The 20,198-nt window shown below is 46.8% G+C and overlaps 1 protein-coding gene across 5 annotated transcripts in view; it reads left to right on the top strand.

The window, feature by feature from the left end:
• Positions 1-4,602: 4,602 nt before the first annotated feature.
• ERGIC3 (ERGIC and golgi 3) overlaps positions 4,603-20,198 on the top strand; it is a 59,184-nt gene continuing 43,588 nt past the window's right edge. For all 5 annotated transcript variants that reach the window (XM_054045636.1, XM_054045634.1, XM_054045637.1 and 2 more), the window contains exons 1-3: positions 4,603-4,712; positions 16,829-16,899; positions 18,599-18,686. In XM_054045636.1, coding sequence (XP_053901611.1) covers positions 4,625-4,712; positions 16,829-16,899; positions 18,599-18,686 — 247 coding nt within the window. In that variant the 5' untranslated portion in view covers positions 4,603-4,624. The remainder of the gene's footprint in view (positions 4,713-16,828; positions 16,900-18,598; positions 18,687-20,198) is intronic.

The following is a 20,198-nucleotide window of genomic DNA, read 5'->3' as shown; positions in this document are numbered from 1 at the left end:
TGATATTCGCTCCAACTGCTACTAGTTTTTTTCTTTTCTGCCACCTCCACCCATTGGGCTCCAATCTCCCCCGCCTCAGTTACAGTTTTGGGCTTCCTATCTAGGATGTACCTTTCTATTTCCTCAGGAACACCCTCTAAAAACTGCTCCATTTTTACTAGGGAAAGCAGATCTTCCAGAGATTTAACATTTGCTCCTGATACCCAGGCATCACAATTTTTGTCAATGTGGTAGGCATGACGGGTAAATGTCACATCCGGTTTCCACTTTAGGGCTCTGAACCGCCGACGGGCATGCTCGGGTGTTAGCCCCATTCTGAGTCTGGCCTTGTTTTTAAAAAGTTCATAACTGTTCATGTGTTCCTTAGGCATTTCAGCCGCCACCTCTGCTAAGGGTCCACTGAGCTGCGGCCTCAGCTCTACCATGTACTGGTCTATAGCGATGCTGTATCCAAGGCAGGCCCTTTCAAAATTTTCTAAGAAGGCCTCAGTATCATCGCCTGCCTTGTAGGTGGGGAATCTTCTGGGATGGGAAGTGGTACCTGGAGGGGGGTTGTTAGCATTGGCTGGTGCATCCTGCTTAGCCTTTGCTACTTCCAGTTCATGCTTCCTTTCTTTTTCTCTCTCCTCCATCTCTTTTTCTTTCATCTTCATCTCTTTTTCTTTCAGCTCCATCTCTCTCTTGTGGGCCTCCTCTTTGGCTTTTTCTTCTCTTTCTCTCTGCTCTGTCTCGAGTTTTGTTAATTGAAGCAGTCTCTGATGTTTTCTTTCATTTTCTTCTGCTTCTAGTTTGGCCAGTTCTATTTTGTTAGCTACTTCTTTGGTAGTCATTTTCCTGTTTTCTTGTGCTGGGTAACCCCCTTTGCAGTTGACAAACTGGGAAGCTCTCAGCTCTGGCTGCTGCAGAGTTAACAGTAACTTTCTAACTAGCTACTCCCGAGGATGTAAAAAGAAAAAAAAAAACAATTCAGCTTGTAAATACCTTTTACCAGTCATTTGCTAATTGAACCCTTCTCTTAACAAAGGACCTGTAAAAAAAACTTAACACCTCTGCCTTCAGGCAAGGAGAGATAAGATATGCATCTATCTACTTCCAGCTCGGCTTTCCAAGCAGCTAGAAGGAAAAAAAAATCTCACTGGCTTTTGGGTTTAAAATGATCCCACCGCTATTCACCATGTCAGGACTGAGATCCCTACTTTGAACTTTAGGGTACAAATGTAGGGGCCTGCATAAAAACTTCTAAGCTTAATTACCAGCTTAGCTCTGGTTCGGCTGCCACCATTTTCAATGGATTCCCTCCCTGGGAAACCTTGAAAAACCTTCACCAAATCCCTGGTGAAAACAAATCCAACCCCTTGGATTTAAAACAAGGGGAAATTAACCATTCCCCTCCTTCCTCCCACCAACTCCTGGTGAATCAAGATCCAAAACCCCTTTGGATCTAAAACAAGGAAAAAATCAATCAGGTTCTTAAAAAGAAGGTTTTTAATTAAAGAAAAAGGTAAAAATCATCTCTGTAAAATCAGTATGGAAATCAACCTTACAGGGTAATCAAACTTAAAGAGCTCAGAGGACTCCCCTCTAGTCTCAGGTTCAAAGTACAGCAAACAAAGAGAAACACTCTAGTAAAAGGTACATTTACAAGTTGAGAAAACAAAGGAAAACTAACACGCCTTGCCTGGCTATTTACTTACAAGTTTGAAATAGGAGAGGCTTGTTTAGAAAGATGTGGAGAACCTGGATTGATGTCTGGTCCCTCTCATTCCCGGAGAACGAACACACTCCCAAACAAAGAACACAAACAAAAGCCTTCCCCCCCCAAGATTTGAAAGTATCTTGTCCCCTTATTGGTCCTTTAGGTCAGATGCCAGCCAGGTTACCTGAGCTTCTTAACCCTTTACAGGGAAAAGGATTTTGGAGTCTCTGGCCAGGAGGGATTTATAGTACTGTACACAGGACAGCTATTACCCTTCCCTTTATAGTTATGACACTGCTCTAAGCAATTTGTCCTGAATTGATACTCTCAGTAGAGTCCTGCCAAAGGCGGCTTCGTTACAACCGTTCTTACGTAATATTTCCGTTCTGTACCTGGAAAAAAGCAGGACAATGTACTTGTATCATATGAAGCTGACAAACTATTTTCCAGCCCATCAGCAGGTCCTAATAACTTGCACCTAAGAGTCCTAAAAGAAAGAGCTCTGGAGATATGTGGCCCACTAGTGTTAATTTTTAATATATTTTAGAGTACCAGGGAAATTCCAGAAGACTAGCAAAAGACTAATGTTGTGCCAATATTCAAAAAGTAGAAGCGATATGAGCTGGGTAAGTTGAGGCCAGTTAGCTTGACATCAATCCTAGGTAAAATAGTGGGAAATCTTATATGGAAATCAATTACTAATGAGTTAAAGAATAGGAATATAATTAATTCCAGTCAATATGATTATATGAAAAATAGATCCTGTCAGGCAAACCTGTTTTCATTCTTTGATGACAAGTCTGGTCAATACAGGTAAAGAGTTTGCAGCCACAATGCAGCCTCTTTTGGTTAAAGGTACATATTCACAATTAGTCAGTAAGATCTGTAGTCTAGGAGTGCTCTTGGAGTCCTTGCTGATACTAAGCTCTCACATTACATCAACCATGAGTAATGCTCTCTGCCATCTCCAGTTGGTTAGGAGACTCGATCCCACCCTAGTGAAAAATGACCTGGTCTCAGTTACTCACACCTTCATCATGTCTTGACTGGACTACAACAATTCAATATATCTGGGCATGAAGTCTTCAGCAGTTACAAAACTCCCATGAATACACTGCACCTGTCCTCCACTCCCTACAGTAGCTTCCCAGGTGCTCTATGGCCTAGACCCAGGATATCTAAAAGATTTTCTAAGCTCCAGAACAGTCAACAACCTCACCCCTCAGGCACATGGAACTCTCTGCAGTAAGGGTAACACTTGTTTGTGCAGCAGAAATAACTTTCTCGGGGGTCGGTTCCAGACTGTGGAAGTGAACTTCCCCAGGAACTAGGGAACAACACAAACCTCACCACCTTCTGCTCCAAGTGCCAGGCTCATATCTTTGGCCTTGTCTTCACTTACCGGAGGGTCCGGCGGCAGGCAATTGATGTTCTGGGATCAATTTATCGCGTCTGGTTAAGACGCGATAAATTGATCCTGGATCGATCCCGGAAGTGCTCGCAGTCGGCGCCGATACTCCAGCTCGCCGAGAGGAGTACGCGGCATCGACGGGGGAGCCTGCCTGCCGCGTCTGGACCGCGGTAAGTTCGGACTAAGGTACTTCGAATTCAGCTACGTTATTAACGTAGCTGAATTTGCGTACCTTAGTCCTAAGTGGGGACTTAGTGGGGACCAGGCTTTTGACCTGGCCTTTTCTAACATAAACATATAGCAACTTGTACACCTCTACCTCGATATAACGCGACCCGATATAATACGAATTCGGCTATAACGCGGTAAAGCAGTGCTCCGGGGGGGTGGGGCTGTGCACTCCGGTGGATTAAAGCAAGTTCAATATAATACGGTTTCAGTTATAACGCGGTAAGATTTTTTGGCTCCCGAGGACAGTGTTATATCGAGGTAGAGGTGTATATTTAAATAATAAAAAAACAAACCTAAACCCCAACAAAAACAAGACTCTGTATTGCACACACTTCTTTCCCGGGAAGAGGATGAGAAAACGAACACCATATGACAGATGTGTCATTGCTTAATGCACTACAGGAAGGCACTCAGATACTGCAATGAGGAGCACAGTATAAGAACCTCTGTAGAACAAAATAGATATAATATAGGTAGACTTTTGCAAGGTCTTTGACTTAGTACTGCCCAACATTCTGATTTAAAAGTTAGCACTCTACCATATCAATAAAATATACATTAAATGGATTCAGAAATGGCTGACCGGTCTCAAAAAGTAGCTGTTGATAGGGGGTCAACATTGAATGTGAGTGATTCTAGCGGGCTTCTGCAGGGAGCAGCAGTAGCCCAATGCTATTTCAACATTTTAACCAATGAACAGGAAGTAAGGAGGCTTGCCAGGGGATGGAGACTTAAGCCCTGAGGTAAGTGGGGAAGTGGGATACTAGAAGGAAACACAAGGAGGAGGGTAAACAGGGGAGGCCTCCTGATTCATAATGAGAAAGTAGGGCAATTGGCTAGTTATCTTGGTTGCCAGTACCCCCAATGTCACTCTGACAACCCAATATCAGCCTATGACACACCACCACCGTCACGCCACAACTTCCCCAATCTCACCCCAACACCTCCATATCCCATTGTCACCCCACTAAGTGTCACCAAACACCCAATGTCACCCCAACACCTCCACATCCCACTGTCACCCCATGACACCCCACTGTCACCAAACACCTAATCTCACCCCCAATGACCCTCCTACGTCACCCCACCCGACACCAGCATTCTCAGCCCGCAACACCCCCAATGTCCCCACGCCCAGGCGCGAGGCTCCGGCTCGCCACGTCACTAACCCCCGCCCCCAGCCCAGGGCGGGCTCCCAGGGTGCCCTGCGGCGGGGGGGAGGGGCACACAGCCGAGTGCTCCGCCCAGCAGGCGGGGGCTGGCGCCGGAAGTGGGTCGCTGCCGCTATGGACTCGCTGTGGAGGCTGAAGCAGTTCGATGCGTTTCCCAAGACGCTGGAGGATTTTCGAGTCAAGACCTGCGGGGGCGCGCTCGGTGAGGGGCGGGGGCGCGCTCGGTGAGGGGCGGGTGGAGCTGCCAGGTCCCCCTTGCTGAGCCCGTCCCCTGCTGGGGCGCCCATCAGCAGCCTGCCGCTCGCTGCGGGCCCCGGCCGGGCTCAGGCCGCGCCTCCCCAGTGGGCCGGGGGCAGACAGGCCCCTCCGCCGCCTGCCCCGGAGCCTGGGCTGCGGCCGTCACGTCGGCGTGCAGCGTGCGGGGCAAGCGAGTTCCCGGGGCGTGGGGCTCCCGGGCCAGCGCCGAGACCATCGCTCTCTTGCCCCGCAGCCACACGCTGGTGCCTGCCCTCGGCCGCAGGGAGTGAGACTTTCCCGCGCTCCCCCCGCCTCTGCATTGATCTGTCTCCTCTCACGTGCAACCGGGCATCTCAGCACCGAGCCAGGGGGCTTGCTACACAACCCACCTAATTCTCCCCTTCCCGTCACCAGCCCCCAGCCTGAAACGCCCTCAAATACAGAATGTGATGGGAGAGAAAATACCTCCTCGCTTTGAAGGGTGAACAACCCCAGCCTGTTCCTCTCCTGCTAAGGCTAAAGACTAGGTCGTTTCAAGTCCAGCTACATCCTTATCTCTTCCTCCCTGAGAGTCTTTCACCTTCGTAGTCGCTAAGGTGAACCACTCCACGCGCAGGGGAAAGGTTGTCACCTAACCCACTCCAGCCCTTGGCCATCAAAGCTGGAATAAAGGGCATGTGCTTGTGTAAAAAGAAAAGAAGAGCCACCTCCCTGCCTGCATGGTAAGAACCATCAGTACCACTTGAAACAAACTGTCCAAGCACACTCCTCAGTTCTAGAGCAGTACCTAGCCCTCAACCCAGAAACAACAATCCCAGCCTCCCCATCCATGTCATCACTTACAAAGCAGAACATCCAGCCCTCATATAGGGCAGATAATGTCTGATCATCCCAAAGCCAGACTGATGTTTCTAGCTGGAATTTGTGGGCCAGAGGTGGTGACAAATGGGCTAGGAGTGGCATATATTCCCTCACTCTGTTGTTCACACACACCTTCCTTCTGATTGTCTCCCTGCTTCCTTTTCCCATTGTCCTCTATTCCTCTTCTCTCTGTTACTTCTTCCACCCCTGCTTTGAGGAGTAACCTGACCAGTGCCAGCACAGCCAGCAACAGCAGTGAGGGATGGGTAGGGTAGAGGCAGTTCAGTCTCCACTCAGGCCCCAGAACCTGGCCTGGATCCTCGTTTTGCAGTGACAGAGAAGAGGCTGCATCCTCTTTTAACTCTGAAGGTGGTCAGTGGGCATGATGTTTGGGATTGTCTACACTGGCAATTTATTGCGCTGCAACTTTCTCGTTCAGGGGTGTGAAAAAACACCCCCCTGAGCGTAGCAAGTTTTAGCGCAGAAAAGTGCCAGTGTAGACAGGGTACCTGCGCTGAGAGCCACACCTCTCATGGAGGTGTGTTTCTTAGAGCGCTGAGAGAGCTCTGTCCCAGTGCTGCGCCGAGCATTGCCAGTGTAGACTAGCCCTTTGACTCCTCACCTCAGATTTAAAATTTCAAATAAAGGATGTGTCTCCCTTCTGTCTGTGTCATCCTTCCAGGCAAGGCTCCGTAAGCTCTTGTTCTTTTGTTAGTTGTGTTGTTTTGGGAGTTTTAGGTATAGTGAGGTGCTAGGAGTCCCACAGGCACCCTTAAACATGGTATGTATTTGACCTAAGTAAGTCATAAGAGACTGTGTTTTGCTATAAGAAAGACCCTGTCTGTTTGTTGCTGTATATGAGAGCCAAGTATTCATATGTAAGATTTCTGTAGTGCAGAATTGTGGAGCAAAGTAGTGATCCAGCCAATCAAGTAGCCTGTTCCTGACAGTGGCCAATACAAATTAGTTCAGAGAAAAGAACAAAAAACCTCCCAATGGGCCATTATGGAATAAACAGCATATAGGGAAGTTACTCCCTAGTTCTGTCAGTTGTTCGCTGGTGCCCTAAAGCAGGAGGGTTTGCTTATGCAAATATATATGTTTAAATAATAGAGCCAAAACCACCCCATTAAAAGAATATTAAAGTGGCAAAGTCAAGCTCTCCAAAATTAGGAAATGTCAGAATTAAGGTTACCATCGAACCTTAATCCTCTTCCCTCTGCTAATGGTGTGTGTTATGATACAGTCTTTAATTACGTGATCCCATACTATTTTTTCCACAGGACCCTTGCCTCATTCAGGGAATAGATAGTGTCATGGAGCCACAAGCTCAGTGCTACACCCCCAGCTTTGGAACAGTCTCTTGGAGGAACCCTTTGATGTGCCAGACCCCCAGGGGTCTCACTCTTTCCTCAGGGTAGGCCACCCAGTCTCACTGCCTCCTAAGACTGAACCTCGGGGGCTGCAGTACTCCTGCTTCATACTGTGAGCTCTGTTCAGTGAGTCCAACTGAGACAGATTCCTGGGAGAGACTTGTCCACTCTGCAGGGATTAACGCACCTCGCAAAGTATTTACAGGGACACTCAAACAGGGGTTTCAAACCAGTTGGGTTTATTAGTCCCCTGGCACACAGCATGGGAAGTCCTTAGGTTAGCACAGAGAAGTGAAGCTTTCCAGTGGTAAATGACCCTGGCACTAAATGGTGAGACCTGTTGCCACCTAAGGAGGGTGGGCCAGTCTGTACTCTACTCTGGTTCCACAATCCACTGGCGATATTAGGTGGCAGCCCCTCCATGGAGCTACGAGCACGAGTTTGTACCTGACACAGTTCATGAATTCTCCCTACACCTGTCCCTTCTGGGGTGAAAGGGAGAACCTGGCACACATCTGTGTAGTGTATGTCAGGTTGCAGTCCCTCTTCTGGCTCTCCCAGAATCTCTTATTGAGGTTCTAGGTGCACTTTTCCACATTCTTCCTAATTCTTGCACACCCCATCCATGATCCTATAAAGTTGCAGGACCTCCTTGTCAATCTCTTCCTGGCACTGGGCAAGATGGCCATCCATCATTCCAGGAGACGGAAGCTGCATGGGGGTACTCTGTGACTGGGGGGCCTATTGTCCCTTGTCTGATCATGTCTCGAGGTAGAGTTCCTCCAGGCAGTATCCACAGACTCTTTAGATGTCTTTGAGGAGTGGTGGGCACTGACCAGGATTCTCTGCTCAGTGTCCCCTTCTGGTTCCCTGATTATTAACCTTTGACCTTGCTCCTGTTTCTGTTTTCTCCTTTGTTGTCCCATGTACTCACTTGTGGCTTGGGCTTACTGGTTCCTCCCCCTTAGCTGAGGAGGCAGACCTTTAGTTTTGTGTGGGCCTAGATCCACCTGTCCCGATACCCGCAAATAGAACGTACCTTCCAACTATCGCAACAGTTGAAGCAGGAGTCCTATAGACAACAGCCTCCTTTGCTACACAAACCTGATTCATCCCCAGAGCACCATCTCTCAGTTCTAGGATTAACTGCATCTCTGCCCCCTCTGTGGTCTCCTCAAGGGGCACCCCTTGAGGTCTCAGGCCTCCAGTCCTCACCTTTCTCTGGGCAGGGACTTGCATCCCCGTCCCTTCAGATCAAGGATTGCAATCCTCCTTCAATTTGCTGTGATTATCACAGCAGATCTGACCTTTGTCCAGCACCCCTCTGCCAGGGACTATGCCAGAGTTGTCAGTGACCAGACAGTTTCCATAAACCACAATGCAATTATTTAGGACAAAATCATTACAGAAAAAACATAATAAGGCAATAAACAGTCCCCATTGCATGCTAGTTTACTGACCCATCTTCTGACACCGAGACACTGGCAGGTTCCAGTCCTTCACACCCTTCCAACAAGGTTTTGTCATCTTGGTTATAGTTTCATGTCAGTTCTTGGATCAGAGGTACCTCAGCCAGTTCAGGCCGATCCTTTATGCCACAAGCTCTTTCTTTGTCTCCTGGATCACGGCTGAACTGGTCTGTGTACCTTTCGAAGGGTAGTACTTCTCTGGAGTTGTTTACCTGCCCCAGGATTTGCAGTGATTACCCTCATTGATTTCAGATGTTGGGGTAAACTCAGTAACCCTCTGCCGTGGGCTGGAATAGTGTCTGTAACTCACAAAGTTATATCACATGTATAGATAGTTAAATTCACAGCTGACTGCAAGGAATTACACAGGGAACTCACAAAACTGGGTGACTGGGCAACAAAATGGCAAATGAAATTCAATGTTGATAAATGCAAAGTAATGCACATTGGAAAACATAACCCCAACTGTACATACAAAATAATGGGGTCTAAATTAGCTGTTAGCACTCAAGAAAGAGATCTTGGAGTCATTGTGGATAGTTCTCTGAAAACATCTGCTCAGTGTGCACTGACAATCAAAAAAAGCTAACAATGTTAGGAACCATTAGGGAAGGGAAATATCATAATGGCACTATATAAACCCATGGTATGCCCACATCTTGAATACTGTGTGCAGTTCTGGTCACCTCATCTCAAAAAAGATATATTTGAATTTTAAAAAATACAGAGAAGGGCAACAAAATGATTAGGGATATGGAACAGCTTCCATATGAGGAGAGATTGAAAAGAGTGGGACTGTTTATGTTAGAAAAGAGATGATTAAGGGGGGGTATGATAGCTGTCTATAAAATCATGAATGGTGTGGAGAAAGTGAAGAAGAAAGTGTTATTTGCCCCCTTCACATAACACAAGAATTGGGGGCATCCAATGCAATTAATAGGCAGCAGGTTTAAAACAAACATAAAGGAAGTACTTCTTCACACACCACACAGTCAACCTGTGGAACTCGTTGCCAGGAGATGCTGTGAAGGCCAATAGCATAACTGGGTTCAGAAAGAACTAGATAAATTCATGGAGGATAGGTCCATCAATGGCTATTAGGGGACTAGGGACGCAGTCCCATGCTGTGAGTATCCATAAACCTCTGACTGCCAGAAGCTGGGACTGGTTGACACTGAATAATTGTCCTGTTCTTTCACTCTGAAGTATCTGGCCTTGGTCACTGTTGGAAGACAGGATCCTGGGCTAGATGGACCATTAGTCAGATCCTGTATGGCCATTCGCATAGGATTTCCATGATTCCAAAATCTTGCATCTGTCACACCAACCATTTTGTGCAATGAATGAGGCAGGGTTTCTGTGGAAAAAATAGTATGTGCTCATGTAACTAAAGACCGCATCATAATGCAGACACACTGGTGACAGGGTGAATTAAGGTTGCAAGGAAAACTTTAACCTGTGTATGTCCCTGTGTCCTTGACTTTGAAACTTCAATGTTCTTTTAAAGTCATTTCTTTTTCTTGCAATTTCCTATTTAAAAAACAAAACAAAAACACTGAAATCAGACATTCTATCGTGTGGAACCATACTGACCCCCAACCTGTGTTGTCAGAAGGATTATGATCTTTAGATCCACAACACAGATCTTCACCACTTCAGTTAATGGAGTCAACTGGTAGCGACGATAGGCTTTGTTATCCTCTGTAAGTGGTTCTGGACCAGGGGTCCAAGGTCTCCTGCGGGGCTGCCAAGCAGGGCCAATTTTAGATTTGCTGGGGCCCACGGCAGAAAGCTGAAGCCCTGCTGTGTGGGGCTGAAGCCCTGGGGCTCTGAGCCCTGCCACCTGGCACTGAAGTCAAAGCCTGAGCAACTCAGCTTTTCAGGGACCCCTGTGATGTGGGGCCCCAGGCAATTGCCCTGCTTGCTACCTCCCTACTGCTGACCCTGGGTTTTGTATGTTGTGGCACCGTTGGTCCGTGGAGTTTTTATAGCGTGTTGGGCAGGACCTCAGAAAGAAAAAGATTGAGAACCCCTGCTCTATGGGGACCAGCACTAGACAGTGATGAGATATGCACTTTACCAATCGGTTTCATAGCTATTTGCTGACAGGAGCGGAATATAGGGACTCTCAGAATCATAGAAATGTAGGATGGAAGGGACCTCATTGGGTCATCTAATCCAATGTTACTCAAACTTTTTGATACCAGGGACTGGCTTGCTGCCTTCGTAAACCGTGTCAGGTAAGTCTCAGGGATTCGCAAGGAGGCTGCCATAGTCCAGCACCCATCCGTGGACTGGTTGTTGAGAAATATGGATTTCTAGTCTAGTCCCCTGCGCTGAGGCAGGATTTGGGGTATATCTGCACTTAAAACGCTACAGCGGCAAAGTAGCAGAACTGCAGCTGTGCCACGGTAGCACTTCCATCTAAACACTCACTGTAGCGACATCTGGAGTGAATCCACTTCCCAAAGAGGCAGTGTCAAGGCTGGATTCCCACTTTGAACTTTAGGGTACAAATGTAGGGGCCTGCATGAAAACTTCTAAGCTTAACTACCAGCTTAGCTCTGGTTCTGCTGCCACCATTTCAATGGATTCCATTCCTGGGAAACCTTGAAAAACCTTTACCAAATCCCTGGTGAATACAGATCCAAACCCCTTGGATTTTAAAACAAGGAGAAATTAACCATTCCCCTCCTTCCTCCCACCAACTCCTGGTGAATACAGATCCAACCCCCTTGGATTTTAAAACAAGGAGAAATTAACCATTCCCCTCCTTCCTCCCACCAACTCCTGGTGAATACAGATCCAAACCCCTTGGATCTAAAACAAGGAAAAATCAATCAGGTTCTTAAAAAGAAGGTTTTTAATTAAAGAAAAAGGTAAAAATCATTTCTGTAAAATCAGTATGGAAATTAACCTTACAGGGTAATTAAACTTAAAGAGCTCAGAGGACTCCCCTCTAGTCTTAGGTTCAAAGTACAGCAAACAAAGATAAACACTCTAGTAAAAGGTACATTTACAAGTTGAGAAAACAAAGGAAAACTAAGACGCCTTGCCTGGCTATTTACTTACAAGTTTGAAATAGGAGAGACTTGTTTAGAAAGATGTGGAGAACCTGGATTGATGTCTGGTCCCTCTCAGTCCCGAGAACGAACACACTTCCAAACAAAGAACACAAACAAAAGCCTTCCCCCCCCAAGATTTGAAAGTATCTTGTCCCCTTATTGGTCCTTTAGGTCAAATGCCAGCCAGGTTACCTAAGCTTCTTAACCCTTTACAGGAAAAAGGATTTTGGAGTCTCTGGCCAGGAGGGATTTTATAGTACTGTACACAGAACAGCTATTACCCTTCCTTTTATAGTTATAACAGGCAGTAACTAGGTTGATAGAAGAATTCTTCCAATTGCTATCTATACCAGGGGTTAGGTTGGCATAGCTATGTCTCCCTGAGATGATTTTTCATACCTCAGAGATAGAGGTATTCTGATGTAAGTTTTCAGTCTAGACACCTCTGTGGTATCGACCCTTCCTGACAGTTTGTCTAACCTGTTTTTAAAATCTCCAATGATGGAGGTTCAGCAGCCTCCCTAAGTAATTTGTTCCAGTGCTTAACTATCCCTTACAGTTAGGAAGTTTCTTCTATGTCTAACCTAAATCTCCCTCGCTGCAATTTAATTTCATTACTTTTTGTCCTGTTCTCAGCGGATAAGGAGAATAACAATCTTTTACATACATCTAGACTGTTACCATGTCCCCCCTCAGTCTTCTCTAGACTAAATAAACCCAATTTTTTCAATCTTTCCTCGTAGGTCATGTTTTCTAGATCTTTAATCATTTTTGTTGCTCTTCTCTGGACTTTCTCCAATTCGTCCACATCCTTCCCGAAATTTGGTGCCCACAGTCGAACACAATACTCCAGTGGAGGCCTTATCAGTGCTGAGTAGAGTGGAAGACTTACTCCTTGTGTCTTGTTTACTACACTCCTGCTAATACATCTGTCATGGGGTGCACCACTCACTGCTGGTCTGGCACCTCCTGGTCACTCTGGACTCTGTGGGGAGGGATAGCTCAGTGGTTTGAGCATTGGCCTGCTAAACCCAGGGTTGTGAGTTCAATCCTTGAGGGGGCCACTTAGGGATCTGGGGCAAAAGCAGTACTTGGTCCTGCTACTGAAGGCAGGGGGCTGGACTTGATGACCTTTCAAGGTCCCTTCCAGTTCTAGGAGATGGGATATCTCCATTTATTTATTTATTAGCTCATTGAGTAGACCCCTATTTAATGGTTTGCACGCCATTGCTCCAGTGCTATGCAGCCTGCAGCCCCTTTCTCCATCTCAGGAATTGCAGCTTCCTCTCCCTTCCTCAGTCCTCTGGCTAGGTCACTCAAAGTTCTCCCTTCCGTGATATAGTTCCTCAGCAGTCCTAGGCAGTCTTCCCATTCACTGCCTCTGTGCCACTCCCCCAGTGGCTGGTAGGGGAACCTGGGCCCGCCCTCTGCTCTGGGTTCCAGCCCGGGAACCTCAGCTCAGCAGTCCGGGCTGTCCTCCTCTACCCTCACTGCTCTTTGCTTGGGCTGCTTTCTACCACTGGTTCCCTGTCTCTTTCTTGGTCTATCAGTTCCCACAGCCTCCTCTCTCTTCCAAGCGAGCCACTGCAGCCAGCAGCCAACATCCCTATAGTCTCCAAACATTCCTCCCCTTCTCTTGGGAGTGTCTGCCCTTTCCCAGCAGCCTTGATGCTTCCAATTTTCTGTCTTTATATGTCCTGCTCAGCTCATTCCTCCCCAGCTGGTCCCTCACTCACTCGGGATTACTTGCCTGCCTGATTCCCCTCAGCTGTGGCCTGTTGGGTTAATTAGCCTCCTTCTTGGCCCTCATTAACCCTAGCGGCGAGTCGGGGTGGGGTGGGACACCTCATCACAACATCCCAGAATGATGTTTGCTTTTTTGACAGCAGTGTTACATTGTTCCCTCACAATTAGGTTGTGTCCACTATAACTCCAAATCCCTTTTTGCAGTTACTCCTGGTAACTTTGCTAGTTGTCTGGTCACATGTTATTTTTTGTGTGAAGACTGAATCAAAATAGGCACTGAGCAGCTACACCTTCTTCTCATCTTTCTTTTTTGCAGTCATTTTCCATTTTCATAGAATCATAGGGTTAGAAGGGACCTCAAGGGTCATGTAGTCTAAATCCTTGCCAAGATGCAGGATTTGCTGTGTTTAAAGCATCCAAGACAGATGGCTATCCAGCCTCCTTTTGAAAGCCTCCATGCTATGCCTCTGTTAATGCATCCCAAAATCGCATTTGCTTTTTTTTTTTTTGCAACAGCTGCATTGTTGACTCATGTTGAGGTTGTGATCCACAACTCCCAGATCTTTCTTAGCAGTGCTGTTGCCAAGCCAGTTATCCCCCATTCTGTATTTGTGCATTTGGTTGTTCTTCTCTAACTGTAGCACCTTACATTTGTCTTTGCTGAATTTCATCTTGTTGTGTATAGCCCAGTTCTCCAATTTATCATGATCCCTTTGAATTTTAGCACTGTCCTTCCAAGTGTTTGCAACCCCACCTAGCTTTGTGTCATCAGCAGATTTTATCAGAATGTTCTCTATTCTTACATCCAGGTCATTAATAAAGTTGTTAAATAACACCAGACTCAGAACAAATGCCTGTGGAACCTCACTTGAGACCTCCTTCCAATCTGACATCTTTCCTTTAATAGTCACTTTTTGTTTGCGATTATTTAACCAATTATATATCCACTTAATGGTAGTTCTACCGAGCTCGGAGTTCTCCAGCTTACTTATGAGAATATTATGTGGGACTGTGTCAAAAGTATTGCTGAAGTCCAGGTATATTATGTCCACTGCATTCCCCCATCCATCAAACCAGTTGCCACGTCAAAGAAGGAAATCAAGCTAGTTTAGCATGATTTGTTCTTAGTAAATTCATGCTGCTGCTAGTGCTTACCCCTTCATCCTCCAGGTATTTGGAAATTGAATGTTTTATACGTTTCTCTAATAGCTTCCCAGGTAACAAGGTCAGGCTGACTGGTCTATAGTTCCTTGGCTCCTCCTTTTTCCCCTTTCTAAAGATGAGCACTATGTTAGCCCTTCTCCAGTCTTCCAGGACCTCTCCTGTCATCAGTGAGGTTGAATATATTATTGCCAGGTGGCTCTGAGATTTCTTCAGCTAATTCCTTCAGCATGTTGAGTTGAATAGCATCAGGCCCTGCTGACTTGAATTCATTGTAATTAAAAGATCTCTGATGTGTTCTTTATTTGTCCTGATCTGCATGCCTTCCCCTTTATTGTCTATGGTAACTTTGCTAGTTGTCGGGTCACATGTTATTTTGTATGTGAAGACTGAAGCAAAGTAGGCATTGAGCAGTTCCACCTTCTTCTCATCTTCTGTTACCAGGCACCCATGATTGGGTTCAGGTGCAGGTGGAAGAGCCAGGAGCAGTGTTGGCATTGACGATGCAACCTTTCCAAATCATGGTGATTGTATTCTTTCTCCCTCTCAAGCTTGCCTGTTTGCTGCCTGCTTTTCACTAGCTGGGTTCAGTTCCAGATTCTGGAGGGGAATGTGCTTTGCTGGTTATAGACTCCTCTACCCCTGTGCGCCCAGCCTGTCCTCATCCCCCTCTCCTTCTGACCTCCTCCCATTTGGCACTTATCCATCCCCCCATCTTCCTGCTCCTGCCCCCTTTCTGCTCTGCTCCTATCCAGTTCCCACGGAGGTTTCTGCCCCCCTCCCCCCATACAGCTGCTGTCCAACCACACACACACACACACACACACACACGTCCTGCACTATCTATTCTCCCATATCCCTGCCCTTCTCTCACCCTGCTTTTACTCTGCTCCCTATCCCTCTAATTCCTCAACATTCAAGGAGGCAGCTTCCTCCTTCTTTAGGCTGACTGGGCTCCAGGTGGGAGAGCATCAATGTGAGAGCACAGAATAGAGTGTGTACTTGCTCTCACTTCTAGTGCCCTCTGCTACTGTGACCCCTGGCAGCCAGAAGTAAAAATTGCAGGGAAATCCCACTCTGCCCCTGTAGCATGGGACTGGAGCATGCTCAGTGGGAATGGCGCATTCAGTGTGGTCAGCACATCAGAGCTGTGAGGGGATGGAGCATGCTCAGTGCAGATGGACTCTTTGGATAGTTGAGTTGTCAAACTCTAACAAGTCTCTACTGAGCATGCACAAACAGTTTTTTCAGAGGCTTATAGTGTGGCCAAATTTGGCTGAATTTTCATGGGGATGTCAGAAGGCACCTCTCTGACCCAAGGGAGACCCCAAATTCCAAGTCTCTATTCCAAAGCATAGAGGCTCTACTGTGTCTCAACAAAATGGTTATAAGATTTTTTTAGCTTGGGCAGAATAACATATTTTCCCTAATTTCATTCCAGAAAGGGCTGAACCCTTTTAGCTGAAACTTTCCAAAAACAAATTCAGCCTAAGGCAGACACCAAGCATGGAAATTTTTATCTTGAATGGTTAAAGTTATAAGCAACTGAAAACAGAGTCTTATAATGGGACGTGTCAGTCAGCCTGAAATATAGGCAGTGCTACCATCTCCACCTATAATATATTTATAATATTTTTAATATATTTTGAAGGCCAAGACCATAAGAGGGTTCAAAAAAGAACTATATACGTTCATGGAGGATATGTCCATCAATGGCTATTAGCCAAGATGGGCAGGGGTGGTGTCCCTAGCCTCTGTTTGCCAGAAGCTGGTAATGGGCGACAGGAGATGGATCACTTGATGATTACCTGTTCTGTTCATTCCCTCTGAAGCACCTGGCATTGGCCACTGTCAGAAGACAGGATACTGATGGACCTTTGGTCTGACCCAGTATGACCATTCTTATGTTCTTTTTTAATCATATCTTCTGTGACTCATTATCCAAATAAAGGTCTAATTCATTCATGCTCTCATTATCCAAATAAAGGTCTAATCGTAGTCAGGTTGGGGCTGCAGCCACATCAAAAAGCATCTTTTCCATGTGAAATGTTTCCTTTGGTAGCCAGGAGAGGAGGAATGTGCCCAAATGAATGAAAACAGCTCCTATCTTGGTACTTGGTACTGGTTCACTCTTCTCTTTAATAACTTTGAAATGCATGGATCAAAGATTTGCTTTGTGGTCTAGCCTTCAAGATTTACTGTCTAATTGGCAATTGTGTTGGGCTATCAGCATGTGTTTTTTACAGAGCACCTGGGAGGAGGATAGCGATTTTCATGAGCAGCCTGGTTTCTTCTTACCTGCTGTAATGCCAGCTGCTTTCTTCACTGGAGTCAGGCAGCGGATTAGTGAGTCCCAGGGCTGCTCCACCACAGCCCATGGTAATGCTTGTCATTCTCCATTTGCAGTGACAATAATCAGTGGACTTATCATGCTCCTGCTTTTCTTCTCGGAGCTGCAGTACTACCTCACTAAAGAAGTAAGTAGAGCTTTGTATTGCTGTCTTTTTGGGTTTATGTTTTCCCTGTGCTGTCCTGTTGGAGCCCTGGAAGAAGGTAGGGCCACATATTCAACCAGGGTCCACCGTTTGTCAACATCTGAGCCAGGCTCCCAAGTTTTGCAAGGCACAGGACCATTCTATAACTGCACATTGTCTCGCCTTTTCCATGCTGTGACGGGATGTGCATACCCCGCACTAGGCAGGAAAAGGTTAATCCCACACTCTGAGCAGAGGAAGTCCTGCCCCTCAGACCATGCTCCACATGCTCCAACTGCTCTGCTAGTACAAAGGAGAGCAGCCCAGCTCAGTAAGGAGGAAGGATGCTTGGTGGAGGCTCCGGCCCAGGAGCCGTTACAGCCCTTGCCTGCGGGAGCCAGAGATCCCACGACCCAGACCGGAGGCCTGTGGCCTACAGCTGACTGGCTGGAGTCAAAATCCCAGTCGAAAACCAGCGCCAAGGAACCCAGAGACCCTGATGTTGTATAGACTGCAGCTTCAGGAAGCCCTGTAGGAAGTGACCCAGGGAGGTGGAGTGAGTGGTATCTTCCACCTGTGGAAGGTCAGCATGTTGTGGTTGGATTTCCCCGCTGACCCAGTGATGTACCACTCCTCCACTGTTAGGGGCCTGAGTCAGGACATGGTGGAGTCGGGTGGGCCCGGGTCCCCTTACCCTGGCCGCCACCTCCTTTGGTGATGGCCCCAGGATTTGGCCACTAGGCCACGCTGTCCTGCACTCGATGGCCACTGTACAGACTCTGGCCACTAGGCCACGCTGCCCTGCACTCGAGGGCTGCTGTACTGACTCTGGCCACTAGGCCACACCGCCCTGTGTTCGTGGGCAGCCTTATTGTCTTGGGTCATTAGGCTGCGCAGCCCAGGTGGCTCAGAGGACCTGCCTTGTTGCTGTGATGGTGGCTAGAATTTAATATAAATTTCTGCCACACAGAGCCAGCAGTTTGCAGTGCTTTGTCTAGTTCTGTTGTGAACCAGGGAAGGAAGTAGGATCGGTGACTTGCACTAAGACTTTGCTTTACTGTGTTTTGAAGTGGCACTGACCCTGCTGACAGCCCGACTAGTGAGATGAGAGTGAATTGCTATTGCTGCTCCCTTCCTCTTTCCTCCCTGCATATCTCAAAAAAGATGAGCACTGGCCCTGTAGGGAGCCTCTTTCCCCTCTTGGTCACCCTAGGATTGGCTTCCTATGCCTCCAGTTGGGCTTTCGGTACCTGTCAACTCCACTAAGGCCTGGATCCCCCTCCTGGAGAAGGCAGCAGAAGTCATACTGGGCTGCTGGTTCCTCCAGCTTCTGCTGTGAACGGAGCACTCTCCTATGTCACCAGTAGGAGATAGCCACCAGTTTCCCACTTGCAGACTCTCTAGTGGGGAAGAAATTGCAAAAAGTAAAATATTTTAAATGACTTTTATTTAATTTAAATCCCCAAATTATCACTTTGCTGGCTAGGAGCATCACACATCACAGCCAGGTTTGGAAGTCACTTCAACTGCTCTGTCACAGCATTCTGGAAGGTGCCAGCTTGTGCACCCCATGTGGAGGAGGCTTTGGAAGTATGGTGGCATGGCACCTGGAGAGAGGCTCCTGGGCTGGGGAGAAGGCAAGGGAAAAGGCCTTGCCATGTACTTCCAGGTGGAATGAGACTTCTGTTTTCTTTGTTCCTAGGTTCATCCTGAACTGTATGTTGACAAATCGAGAGGAGACAAATTGAAGATTAATATAGATGTTGTCTTTCCGCATATGCCTTGTGCTTGTAAGTAAGTCTGCTAAAGAGTTGGGAAGAAGGGAGCTTTCACTCTCTGCTGGAGCTTGGGCATACTGGCCAGTCAGTGCATGCAGAATTTTGATTTGCTATTCATCTGCTTGTCTTGTCAGCAGTAAGGAATTACATTTCCCTGTAGTTAGAACAGGGAATTCAGTCAGGACTCCTGGGTTCTATTCCCAGCATTGTCATTTGACACAGTAGGACTCTGGTCCAGTTGCTTCATTTCTCTGAGTGTGTTTCCTAATTCGTGCAATGAGGATAAAGCTCTTTATCCACTTCTGTAAAGTACTTTGAGACCTGCATGTGAGGAAGAAGAACCTGTATGAAAGGAGTACAATACTGACTTGCTCCCACGGGCTTGTCCCAGTTGCCATTAATTTTTGTAATGTGCAGAAGCTATTATGGAAATCATTGTAGAGTAGATCTTGGAACCAGCTACTTTCTTGACTCTTGTGTTTAAATTCTGAACATGTACATTAATGTCATGTGGAACCAAATCAATTATGTTACCGATGTCATGTGACACATTTTTCACTCTGTAATAACTTCCTCCAAAATGTTTCTATTGGTCTGAATACTTCTTAGCTGAATTGTGAGGTTTGTTGCAACTAAATCCATTCAGCTATTTGTGCTGTTTTTGAGGGGAGAATATTTTTACACTTAAAATTTTTTCAGGCCCTTGATCACAGATAGCTCAAGTATAACACTGGAGCCTCACATTTCCTCTGAGGAATAGGGATTTGGTAATTTAACTGCAAAGTGAAAGTGATTAAAAATCCCACCACTCAAGTGTACACTGCAATTTCTATTCTGTTTTTAGTAAGGTGGGCTGTTCTGTGTGCTCTGTCTCAGATCACCCCATTGAAATGTAGTTGCGGAAGATACCATCACCCTAGGGAGGATTCTTCCCCTACTCCAATCTCAGACTTCCTCCCCTACTATGTTTAAGATGGAGTGGAGAGTCCAGCAGGTCTGGCAGCTTCTTTCCCCTTCCCCAGGGAAGATATTGACGTGTCCCCAAGTAACACATTAGGGCCCAGCAAAGACTATCTGAAACCCTTTGGTGAAAGGTAATGGGAAAAGGGCCACAGGGGAGAGCGGCTGGGATTGGAATGGTGGGGGAGTTCTCCAAATGAATTCAAGCTTGACCAGCAAGTTGAGGTATCTGCAAAGGGTTGGACAGGTTATTTAGCCTGAGTTTATCTGCCCAGGTGAAAATATGATTTACATGAGCGCTAGCTGAAGAGGATCCCTCTTGGACAGCAGCCCAAAAGCCTTGTTTGCAGGAGAGATTGAAATGCAGGGATGCAGTTTGGAGTCACCTTGAGGTTCTCAGCCACACAATGCAGCCTCTTATGCCAGTCCCCTTCCACTCCTTGATTTTCTCCTAATCTGCAGATGAAGTCTTCCTCCTAGGTGCCTGCCTTGGTGATCTTCCCCTTGTTAATAGGCTTGTGGTTTCTCACTGGCTTGCTGCTTCCATACACCATCTCAGACCAC

This window comes from Malaclemys terrapin, chromosome 12, assembly GCF_027887155.1.
Source record: "Malaclemys terrapin pileata isolate rMalTer1 chromosome 12, rMalTer1.hap1, whole genome shotgun sequence".
NCBI lineage: Eukaryota > Metazoa > Chordata > Testudines > Emydidae > Malaclemys > Malaclemys terrapin.
The sequence above is the reverse complement of the archived record's forward strand: the minus strand, read 5'-3'. Positions and strand labels throughout refer to the sequence as shown.